Source organism: Dermacentor andersoni, chromosome 7 (genome assembly GCF_023375885.2).
Source record: "Dermacentor andersoni chromosome 7, qqDerAnde1_hic_scaffold, whole genome shotgun sequence".
In the NCBI taxonomy this organism is placed as follows: domain Eukaryota; kingdom Metazoa; phylum Arthropoda; class Arachnida; order Ixodida; family Ixodidae; genus Dermacentor; species Dermacentor andersoni.
Genome location: NC_092820.1, coordinates 10,160,029 through 10,183,709, shown reverse-complemented (window position 1 = coordinate 10,183,709; position 23,681 = coordinate 10,160,029). Strand labels below are relative to the sequence as shown.

General features: G+C 46.3%; 1 protein-coding gene across 2 annotated transcripts in view; it reads left to right on the top strand.

Moving 5' to 3' along the window:
* The first annotated feature begins 303 nt into the window (after positions 1 to 303).
* Positions 304 to 23,681, top strand: part of LOC126535580 (egl nine homolog 1-like) — a 158,696-nt gene continuing 135,318 nt past the window's right edge. For both annotated transcript variants that reach the window (XM_050182403.3, XM_050182401.3), the window contains exon 1: positions 304 to 664. In XM_050182403.3, the coding sequence (XP_050038360.1) occupies positions 485 to 664 (180 nt within the window). In that variant the 5' untranslated portion in view covers positions 304 to 484. The remainder of the gene's footprint in view (positions 665 to 23,681) is intronic.

Here is a 23,681-nt window from a genome sequence, read left to right as displayed (position 1 = left end):
CGAGGCCAAAGCCGCGCTGCCACACCGCCACTACTCACGGCTTTCCGCCAAGTAACACAGAACCCACAACCAACACGCAAGCAACGCACGCACAATCACGTGAGCAATGTAGGACAACGCGCGGTGCAGAGAGCGATCACGCCGAGGGCGAACACGCCACGGCGTCGCTTGGCGCTAGCATCGCGCCTTCTGAAAAATCCCTAAACGATGCAGTCCCTAGGCACCTAGGATCAGGTCACGTGAGGGATTTTTGTACGACAAATAGACCAATGCCTTTTGAATAGACGCACGCTCGCGCCTGCGCAGCAACGACTGGCGATCCCTCAAATGAACGTCTCGTAGCAAAAGCGGTGCGAGTGCAACGTGCTTGTAATCCAAGAAGCGATGGTTGCGGTTGCTACGTGATTGTGTGCTGCTGCAGTTGTAATCTTTCAGCGCTTGCCGAGTCCTTCCGCGAAAGTATATTCTCAATTGCTGTGGCGGAATGGCCGTGGTTTCTGACGCCGAAGACATCTACTACTGTCAGTTCTGCGGCAGCACGTCTGAATTGCGCCGATGCGCACGGTGCCATCGCGTCTTCTACTGCAGCAAGGAACATCAGCGTCTGCACTGGCCCGCTCACAAGCACGTCTGCAAGCCAACCAACGCGTCGCCGCATTTACAGGTACGAGTGCCAAGTTATTCGATTTCCAGCTCTCTCCGACCACGCCGCCACTCCTGTTTCCGTGACTTGTTTGTTGACCGCACGATGAGGTCAGTGCTCTGCGTACGTGATCCTCTAGAGCATTTGGTGCCTGTTGTTTACACGAACTTCTGGAGCGCCACTTTATCGGCGTTGGTAAAGACGTAGACGCTTTGCTGTCACCGATTAAAGGGCAGTGCCTTTCTATTTGGGGCTCGAGCTGGTTGCCTAAGGACACAAACATACCGGAGCAAATATTCGCAACTAGATGATGCGTGTATGCTGCAGAAAAAAATCCAGAGATCTCTCAGCGCATCCTAATGGAATCACAAATATACCTAGTGGGCCCAGAGAAAATTGTTCATGCAAACACACAAAAACAATGCTGGGGCTGCGCTCAATAATCTGGAGAATAACATCACTGCGTCGTTCAGTTTACACCCCACGTCCGCATGCTCCAGCAACATGCTCTTTATAGGAAACTTTAGCTTTGTAAAAAAAAAATTAAAGAAATTGGGTACACATGTGGGCGCTTTGGCGAAACTTAACATAAATAACATAACACATAACATAACCTTAACACTAAATATTTTCCATAATTGCCGTTATTGTACAGGTCCGCTAGGCGAGAGCAAACAGCAATCCACATGCATAGGTACATATGTAGGTGCTTTGGCGAACCTTAACTTGCACTAAATATTTTCCATAATTGCCTTTATTGTACAGGTCCACTGGATAAGAGGAAACACTTTATTACATAGTACAGTAATCCACATGCACACACAGAGCGAGCTGAGCAGTAGGCTCTACTTTACTCTATATATAATTCTATATATAGCCCCCGGCTTCTGAAGCTAAATACTTCAAATGTGAGGTCATGAGAGTAATGCATCACAATAAAGTTAATGACAAATTTATTCTCAATCCTCAGTAACTCTGTTAACCCCATCCGTTACTAGTTACCACTATCTTGGCGTGCATGTAACTCACAGCCTCTCATGTAATTAACAATGCTAATCGCAGGCTTGGATTTCTATGTAGAAAATTTTCCTTCATTTCCTCTGATTTAAAGGCTAAATTGTATGCAACTCTAGTTAGATGAAAATTAGAATATGCTTGCTCTATTTGGGATCCATCTAGCTCTGCATTAATCACCATCCTTGAATCCGTTCAGAGCCGCACTGCCCGATATGTGCTCTCTAATTACTCTCGCTGCACCAGCGTTTCTTCAGTGAAAGCTAATTTAGGTCTACTGACACTTCGGTCACGCCGCAAGTGCTTCCGCTTAAATCTCTATCACAAAATTTTCTACACTAGCCCAACACTTAAAAATGATCTTTTCCTCCCTCTAGATTACGTGTCCTCAAGTATCGATCATAAACTCTAACTTAAAATTCCTTCATGTCACACTAACACTTGTCATGCCTCTTTTTTTGCCACAAACAAGCTGTGACTGGCACCACCTTCCCGTTTCCGTCACTGCAATCAAAGACCCTGTCGCCTTTAAAGTTGCGATTAACAATTTATTGTTTGTACACTCCTCTCTGTAATACGTTCGGGTCTTGAGAGTATCAAAATATATTGTCACAGGTATAAAACTATTTACAAGATGTATTTACAAGGCATATATAAACAGCAGCCGAGAATCCCAAGAGGCTGAGAAAGGTGTACGGCGTCAGGTGATGTAGAACTGGGTGGCATGACGGAGGTCTCGGGTATTATCTTGCGACATTGGTCACGAAGTAGAACATGGTAAGGGCCTTTGTAGCATGGAAGGAGTTTCTCGGAGAGTCCCCCTTGGCGGCAAGTAGCACGAGAGGGCCTGGTGAAAAATATGTGTCACGATGGCGGCGATTGTAGGCGTGTGGTTGAGATTCCTGCAACGCCAACAGATGAGTACGGGCAAGCTGGCGCGCATGGTCAGTGTGGGCAATGGCGTCGCGTGCACACTCGTCCTCGAATCCTGTATCAAGGGGAGGGAAGCGTCCAGTGGTAATGCTGGGTCACGACTGAAGAGTAAGTAAAAGGGGGAATACCCAGTAGTATCGTGGCGTGATGAATTACAGGCGAATGTGACATAGGGCAGCGCCACATCCCAGTCCTTGTGGTTGGGGTAAACGTATTTCGCTAGCATGTCAGTAATTGTTCGATTAAGTCACTCAGTAAGGCCGTTGGTCTGGGGATGATAGGAGGTGGCCAGTTTGTGCTTGGTAGAACATGAGCGTAGGATATCGGCGATGACTTGGGAGAGGAAAGTGCGGCCGCGATCAGTAAGGAGCTGTCGCAGGGCGCCATGTAATAAAATGATATCCCGGAGTAGGAAATCGGCGACGTTTGTTGCACAGCTTGTGGGAAGTGCCCGAGTGATGGCATAGTGTGTCGCGTAATCAGTAGGGACTGTGATCCACCTATTGCCGCAGCTAGACTCGGGGAAAAAGCAAAGGAGATCCAAACACACGCGAAAGAACGGCTCAGGTGGAATGTCAATTGGCTGTAAGTACCTGGTAGGAAGCGTTGCTGGATACTTAAAAGGATGAGGTCTGGACACCGACCAAAAATGGTTTGAAATAGTTATTTACGTTTCGGCTCCCCCACGGGAGCCTTGTTCACAATGGAAGAAGCGGCAGAGCTGGCGCCCCTTTTTATGTGCGTCTCAAAACATGATTAAGGCACCTGGCATACATGGGCGGCAGATTGCCTTCGTTGCGATTAAGAGTGTGCGCCGTGGTTTGGATGATTAGGGACTCAAGATAAAGACGCGAAGAATGATTCCGTTCCTTTGCAATCACGCGAGATTTCTCCCAGTTAATCTTATGTGATGTGGCTGCGCAGTGTTCGGCCAAGGCATTCGATGCAACATGTCGTTTCTGGACGTCATTCGTGTGTTGCTTAAGTCTTGTTTTTAAGTTGCCGGTTTCACCGATGTAGACATACCGACAGTCCACACACGGAATGACATATACCACGCCTGGGAACTTGTCCTTTTCCAAAGGGTCTTTCACATGCACGAGCTCGTGTCTAAGTTTCCAGGAGGGAACGTGCACAGCCTGCACGTCATATGACCGCAGGACGCGTGCAAGAGTCTCGCTTATGCCGGGGACGTACGGAATCGAAGCCCGTCTTTTGGGGGGTCCAGGCTGGGTGGGTACTGTGCGAGCAAGCTCGCGCCCTACTGAGTCAATGGCGTACTCAGGGTACCCGCAAGCCATTAATTCCCTCCGCACAAGTGCATTGTCCGCCATGCGGTCTTCCGCTGTTGTGCACACGTTTTTTGCCCGACGAAGAAGAGAGCTGCCAACAGACCTCTTTTGCAAAGCAGGGTGCACCGATTTGTAGTTTAGGTAGCGGCCCGTGTGAGTGTGCTTCCTAAACACCTTGAATAACTGGTTTGGCCCTTCTCGCTGCACAAGGGTGTCCAGGAACGGCAGTTGCCCTTCAGATTCCACTTCAACGGTGAACTTGATTGCTGCTTGTATATTGTTTAGGTGAGCCGTGAAAGGGTCAAGGTTTTTCCTTTGCAAAATACTGAAACAGTCGTCGACATATCTGAGGAAGACTTTAGGTGCCGGTGTAAACGAGGACAACGCTTGAGCTTCGATAGCCTCCATTGTTAGGTTAGCTACTGTGACCGAAATCGACGCACCCATTGCTGCTCCGGGTACTTGCCGATAAAATTTCTTCTGGAACGTGAAATACGTATTTGATAGGCAAAATTTTAGTAGCCTACCTAGGCCATGCACATCGATGGGGGATCTGTCAGGCAACGTCGGGTCTTTGTCAAGGGCAGCGACGCAAACTTCCATGGCCATGTCTATTGGTACGCTTGTAAACAGTGAGACCACGTCAAAAGAAACTAAGACTTCGTCGGGGTGGACACTTGTCCCTTTAACCTTGTCAATGAAGTCGTACGTGTTGCGTATGTGCGTTGCACGTTTTCCGAGTGGCGAAATGATTCTGTGAAGAAAATTTGACAGCTCGTGGAGCGGCAAACGTGTGAAGTCCACAATGGGCTTGTGCACTTTCGGTAGGCCGTATATTGCTGGAGCAGATCCATTGTGGCAAAGCAGTCTGTAGTACAACTGCTTGTGCTGAGGCGGCACCATACGGAAGACGTCGACGAGCAGTTTCTGCAGGCCCCTCTGAAGCTTGGGTGTCGGGTCTCTTGCGACGCTGGCGTACGTGTGAACGTCACTCAATAGCAAGCACATTTTTTCGATGTATTTACTCCTGTCTAGAAGGACGGTAGCGTTCCCCTTGTCGGCGGGAAGTACGACAATATCCCGATTCTCCTGCAGCCTCTTGACGGCATCACATTCTTGCTTGCACAAGGTGTCCACGGTGGGTTGGGCGTGCAACTTCGACAATACGTTTACAACGCGTGTGCGAGCCTCGTCACGGCGGGATTGGTCGACCAAGTTCACAGCGCGCTCAGCGGCGCATATTACTTTCTTCGTGTCCGTTGCAGGTCCCGTGTTGAAGTTGAGACCGAGACTTAAAACTGCCATTTCGTAGCCGTCAGGCTGGTACGAGGACAAGTTGTACACAGAGTTTTTGAGGGCATTTGGCGGACGTGCTGTGCGGCACTGCTTCAGCCTTTCTAATTTCCTGTCGTGGCATTGCTCATCTTTCTGAGTGCGAAGATTGGCTTGAAAATTTGCATGCAGTTGTATGCGTGTCACCTCTTCTGGGCAGTGATCCTTGAGACGCCGCCGAGAAAAGAAAGCATCATTCTTAAGTCTTCGTACTTGGTCCCTGCAATCCATGAACCTCGCTTGCAACAGATGCCGTTCTGCCTTGGAAACCACACTTAGTCCAAATCTCGTCGACACGGGTCTGTGAAGACGTAGCGAGCGCGGGATCAAGCGGTGGGACTTGCAGGCAAGGTTGAACGTCAGATGCCCGTTGAATGCCAGAATGCGCGTAGTCAGTGAGACGAACCGGCGAATTTCAGTGATAACTTGCTGGCCGTACGCCTGTCGCAAATGGATGAAGTCGAGAGTATGACGGAAGCCCGTCTGGTCGGGATGATGCATACTTAAAAGGATGAGGTCTGGACACCGACCAAAAATGGTTTAAAATAGTTATTTACGTTTCGGCTCCCCCACGGGAGCCTTGTTCACAATGAAAGAAGTGGCAGAGCTGGCGCCCCTTTTTATGTGCATCTCAAAACATGATTAAGGCACCTGGCATACACCTGGAAGGCACCTAGCTTTTTGCGATGTTGACAGGACTTGCAAGCAGCTACATAGCGACGTACGGAGCGTGCGAGGCCGGGCCAGTAGAAGCGCTGCGCAAGTGGTCGTCAGTGCGAGCAAAGCCAAGGTGTCTGGCACTTGGGGCGTCATAAAGCTCCTGAAGCACGGTTGAGTGAAGGTGTTGAGGAACGACAAGGAGAAGGGGAGGACTGTCAGGATGAAAACTGCATCGGTACAATATCCCGTCGTTGAGAACGAACCACCGTAATGATGGATCAGTAGGAGCAGACTCTATTCGGTCAATGAGGGTCCTCAATGCAGTGTCATGCTGTTGCTCGTTGGCCATGTCCAAAAGCTGGGAAATGGAAAGAACACTTGCGGAAGCGTCCATGTCGGCATTGGCGGGCGTGTGTACAGGGTAACGGGACAAACAGTCGGCGTCCTTGTGTAGGCGACCAGACCTATACACCACCGCATAGGAATACTCTTGTAGCCACAAAGCCCATCGTCCAAGCCTCCCTGTGGGATCTTTTAAGGACCAAAGCCAACAGAAGGCGTGGTGGTCCGAGGCAGGTCAAGACGCACAGTACTTAAAGTACATTCCATTGGTACATTCCATTGGTGAGCGCTGAATGGGTGGAGAGGAAGTCTAGGCCTAGAATGAGTTCATGGGGGCATTGGTCAAGCACAGTGAAAAGAACGACAGTATGGTGGCCGGAAATGCTCACACGTGCAGTACACATTCCGACCACGGTCACCGTGCTATCATCGGCGATTCGTACGAACCAATTAACAGCAGGCGTAACAATTTTCTTTAAATGGCGGTATAGGTGGCTGGTCATAATCGATATGTGTGCTCCGGTATCTATGAGGGCTGTGACGGGTGTGCCATCAACTTGGGCATCAAGGAGGTTATTTCTCTTGAGCAGCGTCAAAGGAGGATTTTGCAGCAAATCCCACATTGCAGCACCACCTAGAAGTGTTGCATTGCCTAGTTTTCCTGCTGGGACGGTCCTGGGTAGGTTGGCGACGGCAAGCGGTGAAGCTGGGGCGGACGTGGCTGGCGACGTTGAGGCGAGGTCGAGCGAGCATAGCGGCGAGTCGAGGTAGCAGCGTCGGAAGCGTTGTAGATGCGACAGGGTGAGGAACTTCAGGGCGGACTTGCATTCTGGAAGGAGTTTCGACGAGGGGACGGCCAACGGCTCCGGCAGTGATGGGAAACGGGACCTATTCGGCCGCAGCAGAAAGAGCCTGTCAGGTGTATGCCAGTCCGATGGATTCCTGGTAGTGTATGAATAATGGACGCTGTGAGATGGACTGCGATAGGACCGAGGCATAGGAGCAGGGTGGGTGTCAGGGCGACTCAAGGAGCAGGCGCTGGGAAGACCCATATTAGCGATTTCCTGGCGAACCACAGACTGGATGAGCAATATTGCCTCAGCAGTGTTCTTGTTCATGGGGTTCTTGTTGCCTCAGCAGCGTCTGTTGAGGCTAGGCAGGAAACGTTGCTTCGAGTTCACGGCGTTCAATTCAGGTCACATTTTCGCTTGGTGGTGAAGAACTAGATTGGTCGGTGGGGTCGGTACAGGAAGAGGTCGCTGCAGTATTTGGAAGCCACGTATACTGATTGCATATGTGGCGACTCTTCGCCTGCTCGAAGCGGCGGCATTCCTTAATGATGGTGTCGACAAGTTTCTAAAGACCAGGAGGTTGAATGCATCGTCTGTGATGCCTTTGATAATGTGCCCAATCTTGTCGGTCTCTGGCACGGACGTGTCGATTTTATGACAGAGCACTAGAAGATCGTGAATGTAGGAGACATACGTCTAGGTAGCAGTTTGGGCATGCATGGCGAGTTGTTGCTTGGCGGCTAGTTGTCGACCGGTCTGATTGCCAAAAAGTCGGACAGCTTTTCTTTGAACAAGTCCCAGCTGGTTAGCTCTTCCTCGTATGTGTATAACCACATTCGTGGTGTTCCGTCGAGATAGAACACGACGTTGGCCAGCATTATGGTCTGATCCCACCTGCTCACCTTGCTGACACGCTCATACATCTTCAACCATTCTTCAACGTCAACACCATCGAGGCCAGTGAACTTGCCGGGGTCTTGCGGCTGAGGTAGAGCAACGTACTGGGTATGCGTAGTCGCCATTGCAGCTGCAGATGCGGTGCCTTCCACTGGAAGCATGGTCCCAGGCTGGGTGAGATGTCTGCTGCGGAGCTCCGTGGCGAAGACGCGTATCCCGCACCGCCACCAGATGTCACGGGTATAAAACTATTATCAAGATGTATTTACAAGGCACACATAAACAGCAGCCGAGAATCCCGAGAGGCTGTTGCCACTTCGTCGTCTTTACCATCGACGACCTTGTCCTCTTTTCCACCGTAACAATATAAATAAAAATAAATAAATGTTTCTGGTGCTGAAAATATCCCCTGATAGCGGATATTTTAAACATGGTAACATTAAACAGATACAGCTGGTCAATTAGGTTTTGCTGGGTACCAAGCCATGTTGGTATACCGGGTAATGAAGCAGCGGATAGGTGTGCATCAATGGCAGCGCGCAAATAGATAACAAACACGTCGCTTCCATATCGGGATAGTATCACGGCTATTAGGAAGGCCTTGAAGTCAAAATGGCAACAGGAATGGGACCATTGCTTAAGCAGCAAGCTGCATCTTACTAAACCCATAATTGGTGAGTGGAAGTCGTGCACTCACCAGCAACGATTCTATGAGGTGATCCTGTGTCGACTTCGGATTGGACACACACATTTAACACACAACTTTGTCCTCCTTTGTAAGAGGTAAGTGACGTCACAGGTCCACCATTAATAAAGTATGTGTGCGTGGCAGTGTTACGAGATATTTGCATGGCCTTGCATTTATTTGAATTTAGTTGCATGCACCAATTAGAACACCACTCAGTTACGGGGTTAAGGTCGTCCTGCCGCTCTTGTGAATCGGAAGGATTAGTAATTTTAGGGTAATGAACACAGTCATCCGCAAAAAGCTTTATGGAAGAAGAAAGAATGCAGTTAGGAAGATCGTTAATATAGATTAGAAAGAGAAGTGGACCCAGGACTGAGCCTTGAGGAACACTTGCTAGTACATTAGAAAACCGAGAATTATAGTTATTAACGTTTAGAAACTGCATCCGGTTAGAAAGAAAATTTTTGATCCACTCGAGTACATTTATGTCCAAGTTACATTCAGTCAGCTTAAGCAGAAGTAAATCATGGATCACAGAGTCAAAGGCTTTGGAAAAATCAAGAAATACGCAGTCAATGTCGGTACCTAGATCAGAAATTGCAAAGAGATCGTTAGTAAATGATAAGAGCTGTGTTTCACAGTAAAAGAACTTACGGAAACCACATTGACAGGGGTTGAAAATGGAGTTTGATTCTATAAACTCAGCCAAATGTGAATATATTATATGCTCGAAAATTTTACTTGAAATGCTTGTTAGTGAGATAGGCCTGTAATTGCTGGGTAAGTGTGTGTTACCTGATTTGTGAACTGGAATCACCTTTTCCACACACCAGTTGTGTGGAAGAACAGGCTGCTGTAATGACTGAGTGAAAATGTGTGACAAAATAACAGCAGAAAATACATTAGTACACTTCAAAATTTCTGAATTTTTCAACTCATGTTCCCAGTTTTACCTAAACTGGAAATTAAATAACACATTGTAGTAGTCTCTGAATGGTTTGTGTTTGAATTTATGCTGATGGTGCCTTCATGTTACTACTTGCGTAGAGCCCCTGCAGGGGTGTTTGTGTCAGCAGGCGTTTGGTGTGTTGCAACACCACATACCAGCAACACATGAGGGTTGGACCTTCCCACATGTAGCCGTGCATGGCTTAGCCGTGTCTGGGTAAAGGGGGATCCTAGGGGTTAAGTCGATGCCAGGTGTTCGGACCTATAAGGCCCCCCGGCGGAGGCAACACACCTCTTTGGCATCTGCTCCACATAGACGGCACCTCCAGACTGACCCACCTTGAGGAAATCAGTGGTTGCCTTTTCTTGTCCCCCCCTTGAATCTGTTCGCTTTTTCTGCTGCTTTTTCATCTTTCCTGTCTTCTATTCACTTCTTTTAACTTCCTATTTTCTGGGTGGCAAGGGTTAACCATGTGTAATATATCCAGTCTTGGGTATATATATAGCAGTTGTACTTGCGGTTGTAGGTTGTAAACAGATACGGTTTATAGTTGTATTCTATGTATTTTCTATGTACTGCCCCCCTTACACTCAATGTCTCACTTTGAAGCCTGTAAGGTATTTTTAAATAAATAAATACATATATATATATATATATTGGGTTATAGTAGGAACGTACCACTGGCGCACGCAGAATTGAATATTTCTCATCCTATGACATCCCCAGGTTGGGTTCTGAGGTGGCCAACAGGCATTCCGTCTGAATAGAGTAGTGCTCCATATGGCTTCCAGTTTCCCCCCATGCCCTGATCACTTCCTGAAGAAGGGGCAAACTGTTGAAACCTTGAACTTCTTCATGAAACCAAGAGAAACATTTCCCAAGTACCCAATACATAGTCAACATGGAAGCAAGACAGTCCATGCAATATCCCCATTTGTTGTCGCAAAATGTCTGAAGCAATCAGCTCTGGTGACAAAGTATAACTAAGATGGGAAACGGTGACCTTCTTATGAAAGTGCGTGACAAGCTTCAATACAACGAACTGACAAAACTTGACGCGTTTGGTGACATTCCTGTCTCTGTGGGCCCCCGCCGGTCACTGAACACTGCGTGGTGTCATTTCTGTTGATGACCTCCTTTAACTCGGTGAAAGCGAGCTGCTGGATGGATGGCAAGACCAAAACGTGGTAAAGGTGGAACGAATTAAGTTAAGCCGCGACGACAAGGAAGTTCCAACAAAGCATGTAATAATTACGTTTGGAACAAGTGAACCCCCTGGTTCAATAGACTGAATGTTGTAAACTTCGCATACGGCCGTACATTCCCAATTTGCGCCGATGCTTCAAGTGTCAGCGTTTTGGGCATGGGTTTTAAAGCTGCTGAGGGCATGCTACTTGTGCAAAATGTGCATCTAAAGACATCTTAGACAACAGTACTTCTGCAACCCACGTACTCACAATCATGCCCATCATGGAAGAAAGAAAAAAATTAAATGATTGAACTCAAGGTCAAAATAAACATTTCATTCCCTAAAGTGCGCAAGAGGTTTTCTGCTCACAGTCAGTCGAATCCGCCTTACAGGGATGTGATGCACCGAGGAGGGGAGGGGGCAACACCACATTCTCCCGCGGCCGCCCGACTCACACGGAACGTGATGGTGGTTCCGCCATCAGCCCCTATAGCAGGAACAGCCAGTGCTGTTCTGCCTCCTGCCACAAAGGGCTCTGACTTCTGGGCCTGCCAGTCCCAGGGTCACTGCGCATGCAGACAGGCCCGAAAGAACTCAAAAGTGTGCCTGCCAAGCGGTCGTCATCGACTGCCTCTGAAGAGGCAATGGATGCAACCAGCACTCCTCCGGTGTCCCAGACACTGAAGGAACAGCATAGCTCTGTGGAGTTCACCAGGAAAAAAGAAAAATCCTGTATCACGGGGCCTGGAAAAATGTCGTGCGTGCGCTAACTTGAACTACCACCCCTCTCAATGTACAATCCAAAACGCCTCCAGTATGGCTACACAAATTATACATTGGAACGCCAGAGGTATACTCCACAATCTGGATGACATAAATCAACTCCTACACAAATTTAATCCAATAGTGCTGTGTGTGCAAGAGACACACCTCATTTCTACACAGAAACTTTCTGCGGCGATACGCCATTTACCACAACGACGCTGTCGCCGTAATAGTTGATAAGGGTGGTGCTTGCCAGTATTTAGAGCTGGAAATGCCTCTTGAGGCAGTTGCAGTCAAAGCAGTGCTTTTTAGTAAGCTGCTAATTACTTCTTTATACATCCTGCCCAGCTGTCAACTCTCCAGAACAGAATTTGAAAGCTTTATTGAACAACTTTCGAAGACCTACATTGTCATTGGTGACCTGAATTCTCAAGATGCCTTGTGGGGTAACTTGTTGTGATGCCAGCGGGTGTCTGATTGAAAATTTTCTCATAAGGACATGTGCATGTTTGCTAAATGTGAAAGAACCAACTTTTTACACTGTCACAAGCAAGGCATTTTCATCTATAGATTTAACCATTTCATCAAGTACAGTCGTGCTAAGTTGAGGGTGCTAAAGAATCTATACGGGAGTGACCATTTCCCTATTGTTATAAAATTAACAAAACGGTACGAATGCTCTCCACATGTGCCCCAGTGGAAAGTTGAGTCAACTGACTGGCAGTGATACAGAGAGATGACATATTTGACCTGGGATGACATTCATATGCTTAGTATTGACGATGCAGTGTCATATTCAACAGCATTTATTGTTGACGTAGCACCGATATATATCCTGCAAACAGTTGCATCGCCTTTGAAACAACATGTTCCCTGGTAGAATGATGAATGTAAGGAAGCGCAAAAGAAACAAAATAAGGCTTGGAATCATCTCCGTGACTCTCCCACTACAGAAAACCTTATCAGCTTTAATAAAATAAAATCTGAAGGTAGAAGAATATGCCGATGTGCTAAAGGGAAAGTTGGCCCGAATACATCTCCAGTATTAATTCTTATACAGACAAAAGAAAAGCCTGGAACAGGGTAAACAAAATAAAAGGCAGTGAAACTTATTCTCTTCCATTAGTAAATACACAAGCAGACACTCTAGAGAACCAGGCTCATTGTCTAGGAGCCCATTTCTAGCACATTTCCAGTACATCCCATTACACATATACATTTCTAAGATACTAGCGACAAGCAGAGCGACAGCCTCTGGGTTGGAAAGGCGCAGCCAGTGAAAAATACAATTGTCCATTTAGCATGGCGGAGTTTCAGGCTTCACTGAATTGTTGTAACAGGTCCGCCCGAGGAAATGACAGAATACTATATGAAATGATCAAGCAGTTGCACCCTGAAACCCACAGAGCACAACTGCCACTCTCTAACTCCATGTTCTCTGCCGGCTACATTCCGCCCACCTGGAAAGAACCAATTGTAATTCCTATTCTCGAGGGCAAGGACCCATCCTCACCCAGTAGTTATAGGCCTATTAGGCCCGAGAACGACCTAGAGGGGCGCTGTGAGCGCCGCTTGCCTGACGTCAGGGCACGGACTCGCGCCTGTCGTCTGCTGCAGTTCAGGCGGTGTTCAGACGCCTTCTGCAGGGTTTCCATTTGTTCGCTCTCGTTCCCGATGCTTGTATACTTATGACGGGCTTCTCAAATATATATTTTATTTTACGATGTCTTCATTCACGAAAATGTAATCAAGGAGCTTATTTCCCAGACAATACATTTCTCGAAGGCAACACTTTAGCGCCACCCAAGGGAGCTAAGACCAGCCGATTACAGGTTTTTCATGCGTGGATCTACACTTTCCAGTGGTAGCTCATGTGAATAATAAAAGCATAGATGCAAAATCACAGCACATAAGAATCTAGTTAAGATTCCATACCCACCATGGTGCAGTATGCGTGTCACAATTAAACGCTGACTATATATGACTTCCATATATCTTTTACAGATATCGAAGCATTTTGGAACACTGTCAATAACAAAGTACGATGTGGCGTCTTCCAAGGTGTCTGTGAGTGAGCCCAGTGAGCGTGCGCGCTGTTGCGCATCTTTGTTGATGCAAAACACACTTCCTTGCGAGATGCGGCAGGGGCAAGGCATGTACACGCAAGCTTGCATGCATCCGCAAGTGTACGTGTAGTCTTGGCTTTAGACTCTCCCGTGCGCTGCGCCTGGCCAGGCATCCCACACGCGCGCTCTCCTAATACGTCAGCATAAAGTAAGTAAACTTGCATATGTTGCAGAGAGCTAGTTGCATGTTTTTCTCTCTCGAACCTGCGAGGTGCCTTTGCACTGGCAGAAAGGTTGCGTTAGGCATTAAGTGCGCTTGCTTTAAATGCATGTGTGAGAGTCAGATTGTAGTCTCTCTGAAAAACTAGAGCACGGCCGTTCGATAGTGAGACTGCACAGTAGCAAGGTTGGTGGAACATTCACTATGCGAGGAAAAAAAAAATTTGGGGGTGCATTCATTGTGCGAGTGCGTTCATTATGCAAATAAATACTGTATACTGTACTTGGACTTTTCTCCTGTTAGTGTAAGCTGAAGCCCATGTTTTGTTTATTCTGGTTCACCCAATTTTTTAGACGTGAGACAAATAGTGTTGGAGAAACAGTAGCTGTCTCCTGAGGTTTTTTTAGTAATCGAATTCTTCTGTGAAAGCCATCGAGAACCTGGAAAAGTCTGAACGTTTAAAATGGAATTTTCTTGGCACAACCGAACCATCGAGTGTGATCGTGAAACGCTTCGTTAACAGTAAGTCGTGACAGACACATCAAATGCTTTGCTGATGTAAAGAAACAAATTGAACACTACTGGGGTATCTTCTAGATAGAAATTTGGGAAGCCTTAAAAATAATTTAGAAGTGTCTGAGTGCCTTTGCCTTTTATAAACCCATATTGCTGCAGTGACAGTCTATTGTGAATATAAAGGAGGCTATTCATAGTCATTCACATATGCTTATCTATAATTTGTGTCAAGCAAAGTAAAATTAAAATTGGCCCTATAATTTCCAACCTTGCTTTGAGATCCATTCTTAAACAGTGGTAGAATGATTTCCATTTTCATTCTGTGGAATATCACCACATGACAATATATGACTAATATTAATTACTAGCAAAACGTTTGGGATGTAGCTATAGTTTCTTCGAAGCTAAATGGCCGAGACGCTATAGGCACCGACTAACTTGTTAAGCTTAATACTAAAAAAAAAAGATTTTAGTTCACGCTTTGTCAGAAGTGGTAGATAAGCTGAGTGTAGGTTGGTCATTGGTCGTTTTTAATGAGCATGAGTTCAATTGTGTTCTTGTGAAAGTCGATATTCTGCAAAAGAAATGGTTAGAATCATTTGCTATCTTCTAACCATTAGATAAAAAGTGGGGAAAAGAATTGTTATTGATAAGCACTTCCTTTTTACCAGCAGCTCAATTTATTCATTAGGGAGCAAGTAAATGCTTCATACAGAACACCACCTCGTGTGCCACGTTCGGTGAGCCCTCCTACTGTTTCCGTGCCTCGCACAAATAAGCTGCTTACTACTCAGGAGTTCAAAGAACGTAAGCGCTGCTCCGCTGAAGCCGCTGCCCACGTCTACGCGGTGGGGGTCTGTACCGCTCACATGTAACAAAAGTTGCTGACAGAGAAAGATCACAATAATCATCATGAAATGTCACAACTTAGACAACCATCACGAGAAAGGTTACGAATTGCATTACTGTCGCCAGTCATCTCCAAAGGATGGCGCCAGTATTTTTCATGAGCCTTGCAATGCAAGTTTGTGTGATGAGGCTTGGTGATTCCATGGCCCCTTGGCTCTGGCAGACCATATGAGCGAGTTGTGCCATTGCGTGTGTATCTGCTGTGGCTCTGTCTGCCATGTACCACTGTGCATACACTCAACATGATCACTAGCATGTCCTAGTGATGGTCCGGATACACTCTTCGATAAGGCTAGTTGGTATGGACTCAAAACCTGAGATAGCGCAAGAGGGACAACGGATTAATAACTACACGGGATAAGCCCTACTTTCAGTTAAAAATATTGCAAGCCGTGCAGCAGTTATGTAGTTGCTGGCCTCTAAAGAAGGACAGGAAAAACCTAGTAAAAATTAAGGTTAGGCCACACGTTTCATTGAAAATCATATGCCTCATTTACCGGCAGCATGCTCAGACTCTAGGAATCGTAGCTTCCTGCTTGTCATTCAAATGGACAGCACTCAAACAAGGTTATCCCTCTGTTAGTCAGCACCACCACTGAAAGGTGGCACTGGCTAACACTCCCAGGGTCCTACTAGGAAACATAAGTACCCAAGAAAGTGGATGGGGAAACGGCGCCGTGGTAGCTCAATTGGTAGAGCATTGCATGCGATATGTGACGGTTGTGGAATGGTTCCCCACCTGCGAAAAGTTGTTTTTTTATCCACTTCCATTTCCATTAATTTATCATTTATTTATTTTGTTTATTAAGCACTAGTAATTTCCCCCATGTTGTCCTCAGTGTTAGTGTTTCTTGGCTTCTTACGATAGTTTAAGGATAGCATAAACTGCTGTGAACATCTCAGCCAAGTTTTGCTGTCGTATGCACTGCGTGGAGCTCTCAAGTGGATTGCGAAGTCACCTTTCTCTCAAACACTCTTTTCAGCGGAAGGCCCTGTCCTCACTCTTTTCTGCATCCTTTATTTCGTCATCGGATGCTTTATTTGGTCATTCCCTTAGACGGCTGCTATTAGCCAATAGCTGACTTGAAGCTTTGGTGAGCTACCTAGCCTAGATACCGCGGCTGCCATGGGGTGCCACCGCAAGCCCGCTGGCTAAGCGCACTGCGGCTCGCTGGGGACAACAGCGTTTGTCTTATGTTTATTGCAATGTAGGCACCAAAGGCAGAAGTCGTGGCATCTGCATTAACATCCAAAATGAAAATTGAACTGTTCACAATGGTGGCATGTAGGAGGCGGAGCGTTGTAGGGAACACCCCTTTGCAGCTCAAGGCATTGAAGAAGAAATGGGAGCACAGCGAAGGCTGTGTTTAATTGCCACTAACTCCACTTATGCCGAGCGCATTTCAGTACTTTCTGCTGCAAAATATTTCTGAAATAGCCTAATTTCACTTCAAATGCCTTCCTCTACTTCGATAAAAAGTGGTTCAAGGCCCCTTCAATGCATTGTGCAGTCTCACCTACTTTACAGGGGCGTCTGCGTCAGCAGGCATATGGTAGTTGTGGCACCACGAACCCGAGCACATGAGGGTTGGACCCTCCCGCGTGTAGCCCTGCACAGCTCAGTCGTGTCTAGGAAAAGGGGGATCCTACTGGTTGGTCTGATGCTGGGTGTTTGGACCTTTAAGGCACCCCGACTGAGGCAACACACCTCTTTGGCCTCTGCTTCACATAGATGGTGCCTCCAGACTGACCCACCTAGAGGAAATCAGCAGTCGCCTTTTCCTGTCCTCCTCTTCAATCTTCATCTTTCTCTCCCACTTTCAATCTTTTCTGGGTGGCAAGGGTTGTGTGGAGTACCAGCCTTGGTTATAATGGTTGTGTGTAGCTGGTGTTGGCAGGCCTTGTTTTACACAAATATTGTCACGTCCCTTTGTTGGGCTGCACAGTAGGCGGCTGGCACCGCTGCTGAAATTGGTTAAATCTTTATGGCTGCATCAATCCCGCAACTGCCCGATCATGCTCTTACATGCTCAACTTTGTCACAAAAACAAAATAAGCTTTTCCATGCGTCCACGTGATTCGCAGCGAATCCCCTGACAAGACCGTAACACTATCTCCTTTTCTAGTATCAAAATGCCTTACCGACACGCTGTGCCCTGGATTCAAAGCTACAAAATTGGCCAGTTGTGACTTTTTTCTCGAGGTCTGTGATAAAGTGCAAAATGACAATCTGACCAAACTTTTGTCATTTGGTGGCATCCCGGTCTGTTATGCCACATTGTTCCTTGAATAGCACACAAGGAGTCATATCAGGACAAGACTTGCTTGATTTGAGTGAAACTGAGCTCCTTGAGGGCTGCAAAGAACAGCATGTAACTAACGTACAGCATATCAAAATCGGACGTGACAACAAAGAAATCCCAACCAAACACCTCATTCTGACCTTTTGTGCAAGCACACTACCAGTGTACATAGAAGCAGGATACATCAAAATCACAGGCTTTCTGCCGAAATTTGCCATTTTCCGCAAGGACCGTGACACCTCGTCTGGTTTTGAAATAATATTTAAATGCATCGCTTGTCGGTTCAACCCTTGCTGCTTGGAAAATTAGTTACCACTTCTTGCGGGCTCTGAAAAATAGAACTTGAGGGATTGATAGATGTCCTGCCAGATCCTGACGTATTGGTGTGGTAATTACAACGCACACAATACACATTGGGCAGATTCCCGATGCGATGCAAGAGGCCAAGTAATGGAACACATCCTGTTTTCGTCAAGCATCTGCATGCGAAATAGGAAATAAACAGCATATTACGGTCTAGGCAATAATACATACAGTTCCATATAACTTAAACATAGCATCCCAGATCTTAGTACCCTTTTTAGAATGGAATGTTGCTGTGAACCCTTATGGCAGTGGTAATTTTCCTGTGTGCCTTAAACCTGCAAAAAAACATGATCCTCCCCCACATGCCCCTTGATAGAAAATTGCTTCTGCAGACTGGGAAGAATTTAAGGCAATGACAAACGAAGTGGGGCTTATAGAACATCACCTGTCCAGAGTTTATACGTTGACTGTAATGAGCCTCCTTTACAGCAGCGCAGAGTGCTACGAACTTTTTTCTACATACTCAGGATCCAGCCCTCACCACAACACATGTGCTACAAGATTGTCACACAGTGTAGCTCACGCATACACTATACAAATAAACCAAACATGATTAGGCCACTTATCCTACGATACGAGGAATATTGTCGGGATTATGACGTCCCTCGCGAAGTCCTCCAGGTTGCCATAAAGCCAAAATGTTTACCCCCGTGGTGCGATTTCACACCGTTATGCAACGGGACACTAACACATTTAAAGAAAAGAGACACACCACATGAACACATTATACAAGAATTTCATGCTCTTCATGACAAATATAAAAATTACATAAAATTTTATACTGATGGCTCTAAAATGAAAAAAACACGTGGGTGTAGGGGCAGTAACAGAAAATTGGGAAACAAGTATTCGATTACCACACCATGCCTCTGTATACACAGGTGAAGTATACGCAATATGGATGGTAGTTCTAAAGATCATCACTGACAAACATGAAAACGCAGTCATATACACAGAATTATTAAGCATACTCAAGGCTCTACACGTAAAATCTGAATGTGAACCCCTGTTAGGAGATATTTTAAACACAATAATGTCAAACAAATATAACAGGTCAGTTAGGTTTTGCTGGGTACCAAGGCATGTTGGGATGCCAGGTAATGAAGCAGCGGATAAATGCTCATCAACGGCAGCATACAAAAACATAATACAACACTTCCACATAAAGACAGTGTCAGTGCGATTTGAAAGGCCTTGACGTCAAAATAGCAATATGAATGGGACCATTGTTTAAAGGGCCCCTGAAACGGTTCGGACAAATTTTGTAGACGCGTAGGGTACAGCTTAAGTAGCACATTCGCACCACTATTTAAGTGAAGCGTTACGTATTAATGGAGCTACAAGCGATTAGGAGTTACCCTTCTCCATAGCCATGCTTTTCCTCCTCAACTCATTCGCCGAGCGAGCGGGGCTAAGCTCTGCCTTCACTGGTTTGCGTCATGATGCGAAGTCACATCGTCCACTTCCGGTTGGTTTGGAGCCCGCCCCCGCCCGCGCGAGACCTCTCCGCTAGTCGCTTGGCCGTCGAACTCAAGCGAAAGCTATTGAAGCAGCGTGCGTTGCGAGCATTCTGTCGTAGCGCCGAACGTGTCTCGTGTTCCGGTAACCACAGGCAAGCTGGTCATTTCGGCAAATGATTGGAGGCTTAAACTCAAGCTGATGAAGGAACCTTAGCATAGACGTACGTGAGCGACCTGATCGGTCTGCACGGTCCAGACACTTGTTGGCGCAGCGCTTAACCAACCAAACAAAGCCCTAATATTGCTCTAACTAAGTGAAAAACATTTTCAACATTTATAAAAACAACGTGTTGATGATTACACTCCTGCGAAAAATATACACCAGCAGCAAAGAAGAATGCAGAATGCAGAAGAATGCACCGTGCAGACCATTCACATTTGCCCTTCTGCTCATTTCATGGCTCATCCTGCTACGGCACAGTCAAGCGGCCAGACCTTGTCCTCTTGCGCTTGCGTTTGCCCTAATACCGGACTCGCGAAACGCTATTGCGTTAGTAATCTTCCGGTGTAAAGTGACGGCCACAAACGCGCAAATCCTGGCGCCAATCGGATAGCGGCAGTCCGATGCGCAGCAACCAGTTCGCTTATATGCTGCCTTGCAGAGGGACACGATGTCGGAGCTTGACATATTGCCAGTCGCTACGTTTGCAGTCCACAAGGCAACAAAGTCGAATTATAGTGCTCGCGAAAAGACTGAGACCGAATCTGACCGCGGAGTTCTCGTCAAAATGGAGTACATTGTAACACAAGCAGACGACACTTGCTGTGTGCCGGAAGTGCTTAAGTGTACCGAAAAATTTTTCTTGTGCATTCTCTTTATGTTACTTTCTTTTTATAAAAACAAATAAACTAACGTTCCAACTATTACGAAGATCATTTGTTTACCATAAAGTTGAAAAAATTATCGATCACGCGCCCTGGTCAGCCAATCGGATAGCTCGCCCCATTGACGTCATATGGGTGATTTTTGTCATATGGGTAGGGGCGGCTTAAAATTCCGCCGAGTAGTGTGCTGCGATCGGCAGCGATGTGCATTTTTAAAACCTTATAATAAATTACACGCTTTACGCGGAGCACTTAGATGCGTCAATTAATGATCAGAAGGACCAACTCGAATGACTCAGCACGTTTGTACAAAATCGTCAAAAGCGTTTCAGGGTCCCTTTAAGCAACAAGCTACATCTTATTAAACCTGTAATTGGCAAGATGAAGTCATGCAGTCAGCAGCAACGATTCTGTGAGGTTATCGTGCGTCGACTTCGGATTGGACAATCGAATCCTGGCCACGGCAGCCGCATTTTGATGGGGGTGAAATGCGAAAACACCCATGTACTTACATTTAGGTGCACGTTAAAGAACCTCAGGTGGGTGAAATTTCCAGAGGGCTCCACTACGGCGTGCCTCATAATCAGAAAGTGGTTTTGGCACGTAAAACCCCTTAGTTTTTTTTTTTTCGGAATGGGCACATGCATCTGACGCACAATTTCCTTCTTCGAAATGAAAACCCGCCAACTTGCGCAAAATGCCTTGAACCTCTTAGTCATACACATCCTAATAACATGTCCACACATTGATACACAGAGACAAAGGTTTTTACACAACCTGTATAATTTACATATACCATTACACCCTGCTCTACTACTGGGAGATGACCCCCAAGTACCATTTACTAACCTGTTCGACTTTTTAGAGAAAACGGGTTATTTACACCAGCTATAATGTAATGCAGGTTTACCTGCTCTAACGTTGCGTTTCCTTTTGTCTTGTGATTGGCGCAGCATGGTCTTTGTGCCATTAAACCCAAATTAACCAACCAACAAGCAATGACATACGTACCTCTAAACGCTCTTAATGATTTTAATATAAATGAAGCTGTTTCTTATTTTACCACTTTTATCTTTGACGCCGCATTAGAGCGCAACCCACAAATGAATGGGACTCCAAAGGAAAGGCGAGTGCCCTTGTGGAAAAAGGATTGCAGGAACGCTCAGAAAAACAGAATAAGACTTGGGCATGCTATGCCAGTCTCCAACAACTGAAAACCTTGTCAATTTCAAACATATAAACTCCCTAGAGAGACGAACACGGAGCATTGCTTAAAGAGAAAGCTGGGGAAAATACGTCACCAGCATTAATTCCAAGGTACAAGAAGGAAAAGTATGAAAACGGCTGACAAAATTAATTGGCCGTCACCCTTACGTCCTGCCTTTGGTTGATGACCAAGGCAGGAGGTAAGGCCTCCTGCCTTGGTCCGGACTCACACCCTACAACACCATTTTGAGCCTGTGTAGCTCTGAACATTATTCCGGAGTCATTCCTTAAGCAAAAACAATTAGCAGAAAGCAGACCACTAAACAGGAAGTGTAATGAAAATGAGCCTTACAACCGTTCATTAGTGTTGCCGAGTTCAGAGCTTCCATAAATTTTCAAAGCTCTACTCCCGGAGCCAACAAAATTATGTACGAGGTGATAAGGCATGCTCACTCTGACGCTCAAATGGCACTGCTGTCTCACTTTGACACTATTTGGGTGACTGGGTACTTTCCACTTGTATGGAGAGAAGCCATTGTAGTACCCATTTCAAAACAAGGTTAAGATCCATCTTCAGTGGAAAATTAGCACTCCTTTGCATTAACAGGTTATCTGCTTAGTTTATGAAAAAATGATAAATCGCAGGCTTTTACACTTTCTTGAATTAAACAAACTGCTCGATCCATATTAGTGCGGTTTGAGAGGACCTCATTCTACAACAGACAGACTTGTTCGTATAGAAGTAAACATTTGCAGTGCTTTTATACACAAACAGTTATTTGTGTCTGTCATTCTCGATGTGGAAAAAGCATATTATACAATGTGGCGGCATGGAATATTGCAAGATCTTTGAGAAATTGGTGTTCCCAGGAAAATTCTTAACCTAATGGAAAGCTACTTATCAAATCACACTTCCGTTTTAATTAGGTATATACAATTTGCACAAGAAACGGGTGCCGCAGGGAGGCGTACTCAGCTGTACACTTCTTATCATAAAAATGAGCTCCTTGTGTTTTGGGGGTCTCACCAGTACTCTTGGGATAAGGGAGTGTCAACACAGTAGTGCAAACAATCATAAGGGCATTTATTGCACCTTTTATTGACTAATGCCTGCTAACCGAGTTGCTATCCAGAAAGCATGCCGATGAGCATGCGACAAATCTATGAAGTCCGCCTCACTGCTACCGGATAGCGAGTGAATATGTTTGCCCCATGCTTGACATCAACGCCTGTTCGTTCGCATCTTCGGTCATGCGAACGGTGGCACGTTTGGACAATCATGTTGGTCCACTCCGGTGTAGGCCTCGCAAGATCGTCTTGCAGAAGCATGGATCAGTGCACGTGCGGAGGGTCCCCGCCCCTAGCCAACCCCGAGCCAAAGAGGTGGAGCCCTGTCGCTCCCGACTAACCCTGCCATTAGGTGGTGTTAGCAGCTCAACACTACTATGCAACCGCACCAACCACCGCTGTTAAGCCATGCAGTGAAGCCAGATTACAGGAGGCTGAAGCCATGCAGGGAGAAGAACATGTTAGGGGACACATGAGGGTTGCGTATCCCCACAGTGTTTAGCAATACTGTTCAGCATGTTTTATTCTGCGTATGGAGATGATGCACAGATTGGGTTCAAGTCATGTAACCTTGTAAATCTGTGAGTGACGCATTCAATTTGTTCTCAAAAAAGTGTCGAAATGGTCCAGTGAAAATGGCATTAAATAAAATGCAAATAAAAGCTCTTGTGTTCTACAGGGTCTGTCCCAAAACTTCCCGGAATGATTTTTGTAGTCGGCAACACCACCTGGCAGGGTGGGGCTTTGGGCGGAGAAATTAGTAGTCTAAGCTTTGAAACAAGACTGGTCACAATTGCCTGCGGGCACTTCAGGCAGGTCGCGCTCCGTGCAGAGGTATCTACTGCACCCTCGCCAAGAAAAAAGCTCCCACTTGCAGGAAATAGCTGCCATGGATGATGAAAATGAGGATGACGATAAAGGTGAAGACATTGCAAAGCATGTGCAGGAGTAGCAGACTAGCAACACGAAGCTCGTGCACTGGCGTGCGCACGTCACAGTTATGTGTGTTCACATGCGCAGCTGTGTTTACATCCTTCTTTGGTCCATCTCGTTGCTCTCTGAAACCCAAACTTGGACTGGTTGGTACCAACAAGACCCCAAATAATTACCCTGTCACGCATGCCAATGATGTTTTGTGCCATGATTACTGGGTCATAACTACTAATTGCAGCAGAAAGGGGTAAAAG